Source organism: Notechis scutatus, unplaced genomic scaffold, assembly GCF_049901735.1.
Source record: "Notechis scutatus isolate UNSWTSFEM ecotype Mainland unplaced genomic scaffold, rNotScu1.2 NSCUSCF111, whole genome shotgun sequence".
In the NCBI taxonomy this organism is placed as follows: domain Eukaryota; kingdom Metazoa; phylum Chordata; class Lepidosauria; order Squamata; family Elapidae; genus Notechis; species Notechis scutatus.
In genome coordinates, this window is record NW_028263139.1 from 16442 (window position 1) to 31737 (window position 15296).

A 15296-nucleotide genomic window follows, 5' to 3' on the forward strand; every position below is an offset into this window, starting at 1 on the left:
TGAAAAATCTGTGGGGTCCTTGAAGAATTTTGTTAAAAGACAAAGAAGGTTGAGAAGGACCTTTCTCATGATGGGATAACCCCTTGCCCCCATCTGAATCTCATCCTGTGGAGTACGGGATGGCTCCCTGACAAAGAAGATGGTCCAGGGTAACAGCTTGAGGAATGCCAGCTGTTGCAACAGATTGAACTGCTAAGCGATAGTTATTGTGCCAAGCAGCAAGTTGAGAAGATGTCAGAGAAAAGAATCCTTTAATCAGTGCCTTCTGAAAGGTATTACGAACAGGCAAGGAGGCAGGAGAATCAGTGGAGTTGATAGGGTTAACATCAGGAATGTGAGGTGGGTTGTAGGAAGGAGGGGGAGGAGGGGAAGAAATGTCAGGATAAGGAGATGGTAAGGAAGAATTTGTATCAAAATGAGCTGCAAGAGGCTTGGAATTTTTTAAATTAGAAGAAGGGGAATCAGAGGAAACAGGAGAAAAAGAATTTTCAGGAAGACTAGAAGATGGATAAACAATTGTTATAACAGCCATTATTGCTCTCCAAGAGATAAGTATATCCATGGGAGCTCTGGGAATTTCATGTAAATATTTTCCTAATTTTTCCCATTGAGAATGGCTAAGAGTTCCAGCAGATGGATAGGCTGGACAATGTGCCTCAATATAAATTATAAATTTATTTAAAGATTTCTTCGAAATTGGGTACACAGTTGTACCATTAATTTTCTGAAAGGAATTAGCCTTCTTCACTAGACTATAAAGTTCGTCCCTGTGCCCTGACAAAACTTGAGAAAGTGAGGAGCCCATTACTTACGTTCGTACGAAACCTATGCCAGGTGCGTAGAATGGGAGTGAAGGAGATGCACCTCTAGCCAGAAGTCACACCTTGGAACCTGAAAATCGAAGAGATCCCAGACAAATCAAGGAATCCCGGACGAGTCAAGGAATCCCGGACGAGCACCCATCTGTCGCGTTGAGCGACCGGTCTGTTGTTTAGATCTTCAGGTTGATTGCTGAATTCCTCTCAGAAAGGGACCCTCGCAAGGGTGAGATACAGAGAAGCCTCGCAAGGGCGAAGTTTGGCAAAAGCAGGACCCTATCCAGGGTGAGTTTGAGCAGCGTAACCCTAGCCAGGGTGATTGAGGAACTCTCGCAAGAGTGATTGCAAAGCTAAAAGAAAAAAGAACACAAGACGAAGATTTCTTTAGGTGAGACAGCGCATTGCTTGAGGCAGATGGAATTGCCTCATTTGAGCCTAAGACAGATGGAATGTTCAGGCTCCTGCTTGCTCTACGCTGTCCTCTTTTATTATGCTGAAAAGAGGGGGGTGAGGGGGGTTTACAGAAAGACAAAGAAGTTACAAACTTTATCTTTTAAAACAGGCTTACTTGATACAAGTAACGAACTTCTGACCGTTATTGATAAGCATGTTTTTTCCTGTATTTTTATCTGACACAAGCTTCTGTGATGATACATCGTGACTGCTATCGAATACACATCCTTTCACAGGCTTTTGTGAAGTTCTTATCAACTTAGCTTCTTCCTGTCAGTTATTTTCCTGTCAGTTTGGTGAACTTTGCTCTGAGAGGTATACGTGCTGAGCAGGATTTCTCTTATGGAAAAATACTGAGACAGAATAGCCACAAGAAAGAAAGAAAGAAAGAAAGAAAGAAAGAAAGAAAGAAAGAAAGAAAGAAAGAAAGAAAGAAAGAAAGAAAGAAAGAAAGAAAGAAAGAAAGAAAGAAAGAAAGAAAGAAAGAAAGAAAGAAAGAAAGATAGGGATGGATAGATAGCACCTGCAGAATTTACAGTCCATTCTTTATTTAAAAAACTAAGAAAAATCAAAATATAAAGAATCTTGGTGTATTATAGGAACATGGTAAGATAACACAGGAATGACAAGAAAATAAAATAAAAAATTCCATCCATTCTATAATTTTCTCCCTATTTACCCAATGATCTAGTCCACAAGTTGTCACTTTCCTGCTTCTTAATGAGCTTTTATCTCAGAATGAATATTGCTAGAAAAGATGGGAAATGAAATTTCATTGCACATACAAGCAATTTTAAAACCGGCTGCAATTAAGATCAATATATGGGATTATGACATAAAACAGAATTCCAAACAGGGTCTACTCTTAACCTTGGACAGAGTTCAAGGGTGCCGATTGTCATTAGAAGACAGGCAATCCTACAGTTAAATGGCATTAACCTGAAGTGTCACCAAACTCCATAGCTCTGGGTGACCTTCCCCAGCAATCTCTGGAGACAAAAGGCCATGTTGAAGGACAGCAAAAGTCAATTCCCTGGGTGCTGAATTCTCTTCCCCAGCATCACTTTCTGGACTTGCCCTGACTGGGAGGAAGGACCACAACCACAACAAAACAGTGACCCCAGGGGTATATCTGTAATTTTTACTAACATGATTTATTCCAGCCTCTCCTCTGCACATGGAGCCTGGAAAAAGTTCAGGATCCCATCTGGGCCTTTGAGACCTGTGATGCTATATCTCCAGTTTTAGACTTCGATGTAGACATCAGATTGAAGCCACATGAAAAGGATCTTATATCAGAAAAGGATAAATTCCTTGGGTGAAGCTCTCTGGGACCAAGTTTTGGGACAGGTACAGGCTCTGCTCTTGATTGCACCTTTCTCTCCTTTGCAGATGAAACTGAGTGATTCTCTGTTTAGATCAGGAAAGCCACTGGCACTTCTCAGAGTCTTTGAATTTTTCCAACTGTTCCTGTTGTTTGTGTTAGAAACAGGAATTGTATTGATTAATGCCATGAATGATGGACCTCCTGTTTCTGCTTCTTCTGCTGCTGGTGTCCCCATCAGTCTGTGGGAAGCTGAGAAGGAAGTGCCCATTGAGTTTGGAGCACCAGGATGGGTACAATCCATGGAGCTTTTACAGGCCTGGGGACCATCTCATTGGTGTGGTCACAACTGAAACATATGTGTCACCTATAATGTGGCCTTTCAACAGCCCTCCTATACCTTCTCCTTCGTAAGTCATGCAGGGTGATGGAGTTGCACTCCCTCCATGTGCAATTCTAACACTCTCCTTCTTTTCTTCTTATGTCACTTATTTTTGTACCTCAGGACCTGTCTAATTTCCTGAATGATTTTGATTTCCATGGCTTCCCTTTTTTGCCTTACTTTGTGGAAGAGAGTAAAATCCAAAGATGGAGTTTTTAAAAAACCTGAATGAAATCCAGATGATTTTCCTTTCTCAGTTCATTCCTGAGTTCATCACTTGAATAATGACCTTTGTTTAAGTAGTGACTGAAACAATTGTAGTTGCCTCTCTCATTTGCATAATTGATCATTCGATTTGGATCAATGTTGGCCTAAGGCTTAGTAGGTTTGTGAAGGATTATATATTTTAAAAACATTTGTTGTTGCTATTGAATATAATAACATGAATATTGTTTTTCAATAGGAAGAGTTCTGATCTAACAAATACCCTAATGTCAATTTTTGCTATTCAAATGGTCAGCAAGAATTCCCAGCTCCTGCACAATCTCACACTTGGTTACAACATCCATGACAACTATGGAAGCACCTTCCGCACTTCAGATGCCTTGCTGGACATGCTCTACACTGGAGAATCCAATGTCCCAAACTATGGCTGTGGGAGGAAGGAGAACCTCCTGGCTCTGATTGGTGAAGCTGCCAGGGACATCTCCATCCAGATGTCAATGTTTGTAGGCACCTACAAAGTCCCACAGGTTTGTGTGTTTTTCTCTATCTGGTAAGGTGAGTGGGGTGGTGGGGATGAACAACAGATCCAATATCTTCATAGAATTCAAGAGCAGCTTTTCAGAATATTAGGGAACATATCAACGATGTTTTAGTCTATTATGTCCATCTTCAAATTGACCATTAAAGGCCTGAAGAGCCATAAGGTCCCTAGAGGATATTCTACTGAATATTCTACTATTGAAAAACTATCAAGGTTTTGAGGTCCTCCATTAGCATGTTCATTTTCACATATCAATAATATCTGCCTTATCCAATTGGAATCAAGTTGGCAATAGTCCTGTCTATGTATAAAAAATATTCAGACCAAGAAGAGTATCTTTGGGATGGATAAAAGGAGTTCAGCTCCTGCCCTCATAGATAATTGTTAATTTACACAATTTCTGCTTTGTATAAATTCAGGGTATATAATTATTGGGTTAAAATTAAAGTGATGAAACAGACATATAGTCCCAAAACAGACAAAATTTCAATTAAAGACTTATTGGATTGTACAACTGTCTACGATTGACCTCACCCCTTTCCTAAGAGGTCTGTCACTGTCCTACTATTTCTTTTTATTTTTCTTATATGTATCCATTTCATGTACTCATAACTATTCTGTTAGCAGTTGTGCTCTTGTACATCTAGAGAAGAAGCTGAAAAAATTGCTTCACAAAGAATTTGGGATATAGAAGCTGAGAAAGAGGTTTTAGTACTCAAAAATAGCATATAATACAGCCCTATATCTTAGATCCAGACATTTTATCTAACATCTGCAAATTTGAATCTAATTGTTGGAATTGTATGGGTGACACAGAAATTTACATTGCATTTTTATTATTTTTTTTGTTTAATATAATTTTGCGTTCCATTTTTATATACAATCTTGTTAATATTCTGTCTTAAATATTTTAAACCATGACTAAGGAACAAACTATTCTTATATATTCATCAAAACAAAATTGGGTTTGTCAATAAGTAATATTTTGGAGTTGATCTGGACCACATTATAACACAGCATTCTTCATTACTTTTTCAGATCACTGCTGTAATTCCTTCAGAGGCTCTGAGTGATAAAAGGAGATTCCCTTTTTTCCACCAGATGCTCCCCAAAGAAGGATTCCAATACCCAGCAATTGTCCAGCTGCTCCTCCATTTCAGATGGACCCTGATTGGCCTCTTTGCTTCAGACACAGAGAATGGAGATAATTTCATGAGGACTTTCCCTCCGATGCTTGTCAGGAATGGAATTTGTGTGGTTATATCAGAACGATTCACAACAACTGGACAAACAGCACCCCTCAGGGAGGCCCTCTCTAAGTGGAGACAAGTCAACGTCTTTGTCCACTTCATCGAATTTATTCCCATCTGGAACAGAATTTTTCCTTTCCATGAAGCACTTATGCATTTGCCAGGATCCATTGAAGGGAAAGTCTGGATCCTCACAAGTTTTTCAGTGTATCCAATAAAGAAGCACTTACCTCTCAAATACATCCATAGTATTTTGAATTTTGGTTATCTGATAAAAGCAAGGCCAATAGATGCTGCCTTTGAACCCCATTTCTTTGTGGAAGATCCGTTTCAAGATCATTATTTTCGCTGTTCCCTTTCCAAGCACGTCTTTTCTGTCAAAGGCCTCAGAAGATGCACCCAGAAAGCCCCACTGGAGACCCAGGAGAAAAGGAAAAGGAAACGGATCATAAATGACCCTCATCGCTACAGTATCATTCAGACTCTGGCCCAGGCCATGAATGCCGCCTATTCCTCCAGATCGAGGAGGGGAAGGAAGGAGGGAGAAAAGAGGTTGGGGGCTCCGAGGCTGCAGCCGTGGCAGGTATGGGGGGTCCCGATAGGGATCCATTCATCTGAGATCCTTTTGGAGAAGGAACCCAAAGGAGAAGGAGGGGAACATCTCAACCTTCTTGTGCTGCAAAAGGTCAAGAGATTTGCACCATCTAATTGCTCCTGTCTGACGCTCCAGAATAACAGGGAGCAGATCTGAAGTTTCTGTCTAGCCTCTGTTGGAAGAAATCTCCTTCTGGGTTCAGTTCCAAGTGGGGAAGAAAGACGCTGGAAACATGGTGACTGCTTGGAAGATGGTTTAATGGTGGACAGGAGCACATGCCTTGGTTGAGGAAAGAAGGGCTGAGATGCTGAGAGTGCAATTGTTTGATGCCCTCTGTTGGGATTTGAATTGGAGCTTGTATTCTGATCGGTTGTCAGGCTCCCATGGGGCCATGCAGGGGCAACTCTGTAGGCTGTCCTGAGTCCCAGGCTTGGTTGAGCCTCGCTGGATGATGGTGATGGCTTTGGGCAATTCCTATATAGCTTTACCTGGAGTAGATCTTTGTTATGTAAAATAAACTGGCCTAGGCCAGAGTAATGGTCCATTAGCAAAGGTGGGAGGGGGGCGGAGTTTCAGGCTCTCTGAGTTTTACTTTTCTTTTTAGGGGAAATATATTCTCCCTTTTTAGTATATCCTAAAATATTTCATTTTCCTAGGAGAGGGGAGGGTTTTAACTACTCCCAACACCTCTTTCAGTCCTTGGAAGAGTCTTGAATCCTCCCTTGTCCAACTGAGAGATTTTTTAAGTTGGAGAAGCTGCTCTCATAATCTCCTCCTTGTCTTCTCTCAAGACTCAGTTTCAGGTTGCAGTCAAGTACGATTTTGAGATTGTTTTCTTAAACATGTATTTATTTACACATAACTCAAGATGGCAAATGTCTCCAACACAGCTTCCTCCTTCATCCAGTCCACTTTTAGTACAGTCAGAGACCAGCATTACAATAAATAATAATAATAATGGAGAAAAATAAAAATAAACGACAGTCAATGGGCAGTTAGAGTCTGCCTAATGCTGAGTCATGTGCGAATATGTGGCAATATAAATGTCCTAAATAAATAAATACATAATTTTGCATTACAGCAGAACAGAATTTGGCCCCATTCAGAGAAACTCCTTCCTACTGATCTGATAACTGCAGTTGCACGTAAAAGAATTCCGAATTTCCCGGATATTTTATTAGGAGAGGCGTCACAAAGTGAATCCCTGAGTCCTGATAGGAGATGCCGCATAGCAGGCTGTGAACTCACTGGTGGGATTCAATTTTTTTTACTACTGGTTCTGTGGGCATGGCTTGAATTTGTGGGTGTGGCTTGCTGGTCATGTGACCAGATGGGCGTGGCTTTGTGGCCATGTGACTGAGTGGGCTTGGCTTTGTGGCCATGTGACTGGCTAACCAAATACAATTGGTCCTTGCTTAATGGCCGGTTGTTTAACAAGTGTTCTAATTTATGACTGATCTCCCCAGAGCTACTTGTCCTGTTTTTGGAGTTTTGAAAATCATAAACACAAACACACAAACACAGATGCACACAAAAATACTCACACACTCAGACACACACACACACACACACACACACACACACACACAGAGCTTTCTAACCCTGGTATTCTTTGATTCTGTAAGGATCTCCTGCTGGAGCAGGGGGTTGGACTAGATGACCTCCGAGATTCGTTGCATGCCAGCCCTAGATTGCTGTGCTGCTTTAAAGAGTCTTCTGAAGCCAGGGTTTGTGTCCTTCCTTCCTCTCCTTCTTTCTCTCTCCCTCCTTCCATGTATTTATCTGTCGGCTCAGCTGGCCTGAGGGGCTCCTGCAGGCATATCGCGACAAGGAGGGCGAGAAGCCCCAGGACATCTGCCCACCTACCTGGGGCATCCACCGGAAGAAGGAAGAAAACGTGCTCCGGGAGGGAGGGCAGGCAGGCGGATGTCCCAGGGCTGCTGCACATGCGCACTGCATGAGTAACGGCGATAAAAACAGTGTGCATGTGCAACAGCCCTGGGACATCTACCCGACATGCGCCATAGCCACCACGTGGTAGGGAAAGCTCGGAGAGCGACTGGGACAAGCGGGCGACCCGGTTCAGGGGTGTGGCCAACCAGGGGTGACCACCGGTTCGTCCGAGCTGGTGAGAACCGGTTGAATACCACCTCTGCGTGAGCTGCAGTTCAAGTGGCCCCTTGTCCTCAGGGCCCCAGGCTCAGCTCAGGCGCTCTTTCTTTGTATCAGCCCCCTGAAAGGGCTCTGGGAGATTAATTCCCTTTGGACTTTTGGCAGGGTTATTCGATATAAATATCTCGTTGCTCTAAAGGCTGCTCAAATAAACATTCTTGGGAAGAGCAGCCCCATCTTGTTGGATTTCCAGATCTTTGAGTTCACCAAGTGCACTAATTCATCCCCCATCATTAAAAGTCTTTCCCTGCAAAAGCCACGGGGGCTGAGTACCAATGAGTAGTTGTGTGTTCATTTTCCCCACAACAACAACCCTGTGAGTTGAGTTGGGCTGAGAGACTGGCCCCAAATCCCCCAGCCTGCTTCATGACCAAGGCGGGACTTGAACTCACATCCTCTTGCTTTCTACTTCGGGGGCTTAATCAGTAGACCAAACTGGGTCCCTTACATACTTATCAAGCTTGGCACAATCCTTCATCCAGTGCATCATTAATGTTCTTACATGAGATACTATAATTTATCAAATCCTAAAACCCAGATAGTTTTCTACTGCTTTTTAGTCATACAGTTGTTTCTAGGAGGAAATCATAAGTATTTTTCTGGAAAGTTGGTAATGTTTAAATAACATAAACGTATATTTGCCTGAGAATTGTTATAAATCTTGTATAATAGCAATTTATCAACTCTATTATATTAATGACAACATAGAAAAATTGATGACTTAATGAAAAAATGTTGTATCTTCCCACTTTCATGACAAAGATTAAAAAAAGTAAAGATTATTTGAGTACCATTTTTAAATCAGTTTTTATCCACTTAATTATCATACCATCCACCCCTCACTTAACTGGGTTTCTGATCACATCACAAAATTGTTTTTTACTCTTTCCTGAGATCGAGTTAAATCAGCATAATGTATTTAGGAAATGAAATAATATGTGAGGATGACTTGCATAGAGCACATAAGTTATATCCCCCCCCTTTCCCACGACCCATTTAGAAAGGGCCGTGATAGGAGGGAATGACTTTTGGGGGGTGGAGGAGAGATTCTGCCTGGGGTAGAAGCAGATAAGAGGAGGACACCTACAGCTGCATAAAAAAGGGGTCGGTGGGAGATTTGTACTTTCTGGCTCCCCAAATCCTGTCAGTGCAGCATTACAGCGAAATGGGCCTAGCTCAGGTTTCCTGTCTGGGCTTCCTGGGAGAGGATCACCCTGACAATTTTCTTCTTGACAAATCCGTGTTTCTGATAACCAATCTGTTGCTTTCAGGGAGTTCATAAATCTCCTTTTTTCTGTTGTTCAACTATATTTTGTCAAAATCTATATTGTCGGGATATGATCGACAAATTTTTGTGAACTTTTTTCTTTCACTTGTAAGATAGTGTTAATACCTATTTTCCTAATGAAGCATGTCTGTAAATTAGACAACTATAGATGAAAGATTCAAATGTGAAAAAGCATCTGGGATAAGAAACAAAGTTTTCTGCTTTTAAAATTGCTGCATGTTCCCATTCTAGTTCCATCCTTTCCTGGAGAAGAATGAGTTTGTAAATATTTCAGACATTAAACTCTACATGGACCCAAATGGAGAGGTAGCAGCAGATCTGTTCATTTCGGGCTACTTGGTTCTTCCCAGGGATGATCCCAGGAGAGAGACTGTGGCGGATTTTGTAAGACAGAGACTTTATATCAAGAAAGATATCCTTTCACGGCTAAAGTTGCTCAACAAGGTAGGAGAAACTTTGGAATCCTTCCTTTGTTTTCCAAAGCCTGAGGTCCCATTTCAAGAGGGCTGATGCTATTCCCCAAAGGTGGTTGACCTTCACCGAGAATTGAATCTGGGCAGTAGAAACCGGATTTTTTCCCTTAGGCTGCTTGGGAGGCATCGGTATTGTTCCATTTTGTGGACCACATACAATTAAGGGTCTCCATCGAATGGGTGAGAATCCCACAAGGACTGGGGAATGTGTCGCTAGTAGCTTCTGGTGGTTTGCTCCTTGTGCCCAGAAGAGCAACGAAGGCGGCAATTCTGCTGACCGGGGTCTGAATTCAGGCTTGGACCATATCGGAAGAGATTGAATCGTCATTGGACGGAGGTCCTTTTGGCCCCATTGGGGGAAAGAAGCTTCTTCTCATCCTGCTTGGGGAAAAGTGTCCCCTGAAGGGGCAGCTCCATAATCTGGGAGGCTCTTAAGGAGGCCAGACCTGGCCAGAGCTCTCCATGCCTCCCTTTCACCCTCCCTGGGATGGAGCAATGGGCCTTCTGCTCCTAGGAAGCAGCTCCAAGGCTTTCAGTTCACCTGAAATTATCAAGATTGTTCTGATATCACACCTTTAAGGGTGTGAGAAGAGGGGAGAAATGCATGTTAATGGGGTCATGGGAAGGAACCGGCTGGTTATCACTTAATGCTGAAATCTTTTCTCAGTTCCATCCAGGAGTGGGATTCAAATTTTGTAACAACCATGGGCGTGGCTTAATTTATGGGTGTGGCTTGGTGGCCATGTGACTGGGTGGGCGTGGCCAGGTGGCCATGTGATTTGCAAACCAAATACAATTGGTTCTTGCTTAATGACCAGTTGCTTAGCAAGTGTTCTAATTTATGACTGATCTCCCCAGAGCTGCTTGACTTGTTTTTGGAGTTTTGACAACCATAAACACAAACACACACACACTTCTAACCCGGCTATTCTTTGATTCTGTAAGGATCTCCTGCTGGAGCAGGGGGTTGGACTAAATGACCTCTGAGATCTCTTGCAGGCAAGCCCTAGATTGTTGTGCAGCTTTAAAGAGTCTTCTGAAACCAGGGTTTGTGTCCTTCCTTCCTCTCCTTTCTTTTCTATCTCCTTCCCTCCCTCCTTCCATGTATTTATCTATCCATTCATATATCTCATTCACTTTCTCCTCCCTCCATCTCTACCTTTCTTTTTCCTTCTTTGTCCCTTCCTTCCATCTCTCCCTTTCTTTGTCTATCCCTTTCCTTCCTTTTGCTTCCTTTCTCTTTTCTTTCTTTCTCTTTGTTTTCTTTCTTGCCTCTTTTCCTCTCTCATTCCCTCTTTTTCTCTCTTTCTCCCCTCTCTGTATCACTCTGTGTCTCTCTCTCTCTCTGCCTCTTTCCCTATCTTCCCCTCCCCCCACTTTGTGTGTGTGTGTGTGTGTGTGTGTATGTGTGTGTGTGTGTGTGTGTGTGTGTGTAAAAGAGAGGCATGGGTAAGTCTGACCAGGTCGGGTCTCTTTAAGAACCTCCCCATGTATGAACCGGCCCTTTCAGGGGACACTTTTCCCCAAGCAGGACGAAGCTTCTCTCCCAATGGGACCAAAAGGACCTCCACCCAATCATGATTCAAATTCATCTGAATTCAAGGCCCTGGTCAACAGAATTCCCGTTTTTCTTTGCTAGTTTGGGGACAAGGAGCAAACAAACCTGAAGCTCTTAGTGACACATTCCCCAGCTCTTGTGGCATTCTCACCAGTTTGAAGGAGATACTAAACCATAGGTGGTTCACAAAATGGAGCAGTGCGAGAAGGTAAGGGTGACGGTGGGGGATAGCGAAGAGGCCGGGTCCCTATCTTCCCCTCTCTCTCCCCCACTCCGTGTGTGTGTGTGTGTGTGTGTGTGTGTGTGTGTGTGTGTGTGTAAAAGAGAGGCATAGATAAGTCTGACCAGGTCGGGTCTCTTTAAGAACCTCCCCAACTATGAACCGGTCCTTTCAGGGGACACTTTTCCCCAAGCAGGACGAAGCTTTTCTCTCCCAATGGGACCAAAAGAACATCCACCCAATCATGATTCAAATTCATCTGAATTCAGGCCCTGGTCAACAGAATTCCCTTTTTTCTTTGCTAGTTTGGGCACAAGGAGCAAACAAACCTGAAGCTCTTAGTGACACATTCCCCAGCCCTTGTGGGATTCTCACCAGTTTGAAGGAGATACTAAACCATAGGTGGTTCACAAAATGGAGCAGTGCGAGAAGGTAAGGGTGACGGTGGGGGAGAGCGAAGTGGCCGGGTCCCTATCTTCCCCTCTCTCCCCCCCACTCTGTGTGTGTGTGTATCTGTGAATGTGTGTGTGTGTGTGTCTCCCTGAAAGCCGCGGCATGGCCAAGCCAGCAAGCTCTCCTTGGCGCTCTTCGCTACTTCTTTCATTTCTTCTTTTTCGAATCCAGAGTGGCTAAACAACGATTGCCAGACTGCGGTTGAAGCATCCATTCGGGCGACCCTCCTCCTCCTCCTCTTCCTCCTCCTCTTGCACCCGGCAGCTGTGGATGGATCAGGAGGGTGCAGTTTTGTGGGGAGATGCTCGCTCCTCAAGTGAGCATCCACCCGCCCCGTACTTGGTTTTCCTGTGCTTTGGCATTTGCTTGAGGAGCATCTCCCCATGCGCATGCACCCTCCCAGCCCTGCCACAACGGCCGGTTATGTGAGGAGGAGGAGGAGCAGGAGGAGGAGGAGGAGGAGGAGGAGGAGGAGGAGGAGGAGGAGGAGGAGGAGGAGGAGGAAGAGGAGGAGGAGGAGGAGGAGGGTCACCCGAAGGGACGCTTCCACTGTGGTCTGGCAATAGTTCAGCCAGTCTGGATTCCAAAAAGAAGAAATGAAGGAAGTAGCGAAGAGTGCCAAGGAGAGCTTGCTGGCTTGGCCATGCCGCGTCTTTCAGGGAGACACACACATACAGAGTGGGAGAGAGAATCAGGAAGATAGGGACCCGGCCTCTTCACTATCCCCCGCCGTCACCGTCACCTTCTTAGGCCAGGCGAGGGAGGGGCAGGGCCAGCCGCTTCAGCAAGGTGAAGAGGAGGCGACCAAGCACAGGCGAGTAGAAACCTGGGAACGGCGGCTCCTAAAGGGCTTTGAGGTTGGATGACCTGGAGCGGCCAAGATCCGAGTGAGCATTGCACCACAGGTTCACCTGATCGCCCACTTCTTTGGTGTTGGCTTTACGGAGCCGCAGCGTGAGGTCTGGGCTGACATGTGACAGCAGTGCCTTTAGCTGTGCTTGCTTGTAAGTGTCCAAATAATCTGGTGAAGACACCGGAGGAGTCACTCAGGTAGACCTCCCCCATTCCCTGAGCTAAGAAGGCAAGGAGCTGCGCCTCGACTCACCCAATTCCTAGGACTACCCCAAATGGTCTCAATTCGGCACGGAGAGGGTAGCTCCCCCTGGCAGTTCCCCTTTCCCTCAGTGCTCTGACTTCCTGTGGCTCGCCTCCAGCCTGAACACCAGGTTGGACCACCAGAAGGCCACTTTCCTGCTTCTCAATGGCGCTCCTGTGCCGGCCACTGCAGGACTCTCCATCTCTTTCTCCAAATTCTCCCTCAACTTCGAAATGACGACACCTGTTGCCGACATGGGTAAGACCGGGCTGCTGGTCACCTTTACCCCCCACCCCACTTGCCTTTTGCTGCTGCCACCTGGACCCCTAACCCCCAGCAGGTAATGCCCAGCACCTGCGGTGAATCCCAGCTAAATTTCACTGTACCAGAGGACATGTGGAGAGGCTCATGTTCTCCTGCTGCTGGGAAAGCAAGAGAGTCTTTCCCGGCACAGCGAAAAGTTTGCAACTTCCTCTCCAATAGGGAAATGGGGGGCTCTGGGCAGCAGAGAAGTAGCCAGCTTGAATCCTGTTTCTCTCTGCCGCCCGGAGCTGTGCCGGGAAAGACTCTCTTGCTCTCCCAGCAGTAGGAGGACACGAGCCTCTCCACATGTCTTCCAGTACAGCGAAATGTAGCTCGGGTCCCCACCAGGCTGCATTTTGCCCCCGCCTGGATTCACCGCAGATACTGGGCCTTAGCTACTGGGGGTGAGGGTGGCGGGTGGTGGCAGCAAAAGGCAAGTGGGGTGGGGGGGTAAAGGTGACTGGCAGTGGCAGGTAGGTGACTGGGCCCCAGAGCTTGCAGAGCCTCACTCACCCAGGGAGATCAGGCAGGGCCACAGCGGAAGGCATGCAGCAATGGCTGGACTGGCGAGTGGGCAAAAGCAGGATGCAGGCGATGCCACGCATGCACGATAAGGACTGACTGGGAGCGGAGGGGAGGGGTGGGCAGAGAGGGGCGGGGCCAGTCAGTGGAACTAAAGGAAAAATCTTCCAGAAGTTATATCTCCAACCATTTGTAATTAGTGAGAGGTTATGAATTATGGAAAGCTTATAATTGTTCCCATAGAAGTATGATATTTAATTGAAAAGTAATGTTAAAGAAGTTAAGATTTTAATGAATATTAATATTAATGATAGAATTGAATTGGAATGGAATGTGTTGTTTTAATTATATAAATTTATATTTTTTTCTTTTTTTAAGAATACAGTGTGTATTTTAAGAATGTACCAAGCAGAATGCAACTGGAAGTTATGTATTATATTGAATGTTACAACTTTAGGGAAAATATATAAAGGCGTCATACTCCAATCAGTAACTACAGGAGAAATTTTGTTTAATGAGAAAAGATAATAGATAATTGAAACAGGACAGACAAAAAATATAAATACAATGATTTGAATTGAGATGAGATAATTACAAAAAAATTGAGAATATTAAAAGAGGGGAGAAGCCATGCAGAAAATGTAAAATAGTAATAAGATATGGAATAGAATATAAAAATGAGCATGAACCTGAATTTGTGTCTGTACGAAGAATGTAACCCGGGATTACGCTACTTTCAAAAAAGATGTTTTATTTGTATTTTTTTTCTCTTTGTGAAAAGTCAAATAAAATTTACAAAAAAAAAAAAGAACTGACTGGGCACGGAGGGGAGGGCGGGTGGAGAGGGGCGGGGCCAGTTAGTGGTGCGATTTGCTGGTTCTCCGAACTGTGCAGAATCATAACAACCGGCTCTATAGAAGTGGACAGAACCAGTAGAATCCCACCCCTGGTTCCATCTCTCCAGACTTTTCTATTTAATAAAGTCCTTTTTTTTTTTTTTTTTTTGGCAATGTGAGATGCCAAAAGCAAAAGAGAGGAACTAAAGGAAGAATCTTCCAGAAGTTATATCTCCAACCATTTGGAAATAGTGAGAGATTTTGTATTTATTTAAGTGAAGACCAGAGGCTAATATCTAATATCTTGTCTAATATCCATTTTTACCTCCATTTTCCATGGACGGAGAGTCCTAACACATTTGCCAATCCTGTTTTTTTCCTGCTCAGTCCTTTCCTCAATCTGAATGTGTGGAAAGTTGTCATCCTGGATTTGTCAAGAGGGCTCGAGAAGGAGAGCCAGTTTGCTGTTACGACTGTGTTCCTTGTCCGGAGGGGACCTTCTCCATTCAGAAAGGTGGGTGACACCAGAGGAAAATGGGAGGCCTGGTGGAAATGGATCCATCCAGAGCATTGTCATGAAAGTGTGAATTAAAACACACTTTTAAGCTTAATTGGTTTCTGGTTTATTTCCGAAATGCCTCATTTCTTATCTAAACAGAAGAGCAAAAAGACTGTGAAGGAAGGGCTGGATAGAGAGAGGTGGCTGTGGCAGATTGGACAAGCTTTCCTACTGCCAGAGAAAATATTTCTTCTTTTTAGCTTGGTTGTGTCCTTCCTTCCACATTTA

At 44.2% G+C, this 15296-nt stretch overlaps 1 protein-coding gene across 4 annotated transcripts; it reads left to right on the top strand.

The window, feature by feature from the left end:
* The first annotated feature begins 2480 nt into the window (after nucleotides 1-2480).
* LOC148128605 (vomeronasal type-2 receptor 26-like) lies at nucleotides 2481-15255 on the top strand. 4 transcript variants are annotated; one of them, XM_087948744.1, is made up of 6 exons: nucleotides 2481-2621; nucleotides 2758-3005; nucleotides 3498-3729; nucleotides 4782-5576; nucleotides 9280-9492; nucleotides 14897-15255. In XM_087948744.1, the coding sequence occupies exons 2-6, from the start codon at nucleotides 2788-2790 to the stop codon at nucleotides 15029-15031; spliced, it is 1593 nt and encodes a 530-aa protein (XP_087804870.1). In that variant the 5' UTR covers nucleotides 2481-2621; nucleotides 2758-2787; the 3' UTR covers nucleotides 15032-15255. The 4 variants fall into 4 exon arrangements, with proteins under 4 accessions (XP_087804870.1, XP_087804869.1, XP_087804871.1 ...); XM_087948743.1 differs by having other exon boundaries at nucleotides 3441-3729; nucleotides 14897-15254; XM_087948745.1 differs by lacking the exon at nucleotides 2758-3005 and having other exon boundaries at nucleotides 3441-3729; nucleotides 14897-15252.
* Nucleotides 15256-15296: the final 41 nt, after the last annotated feature.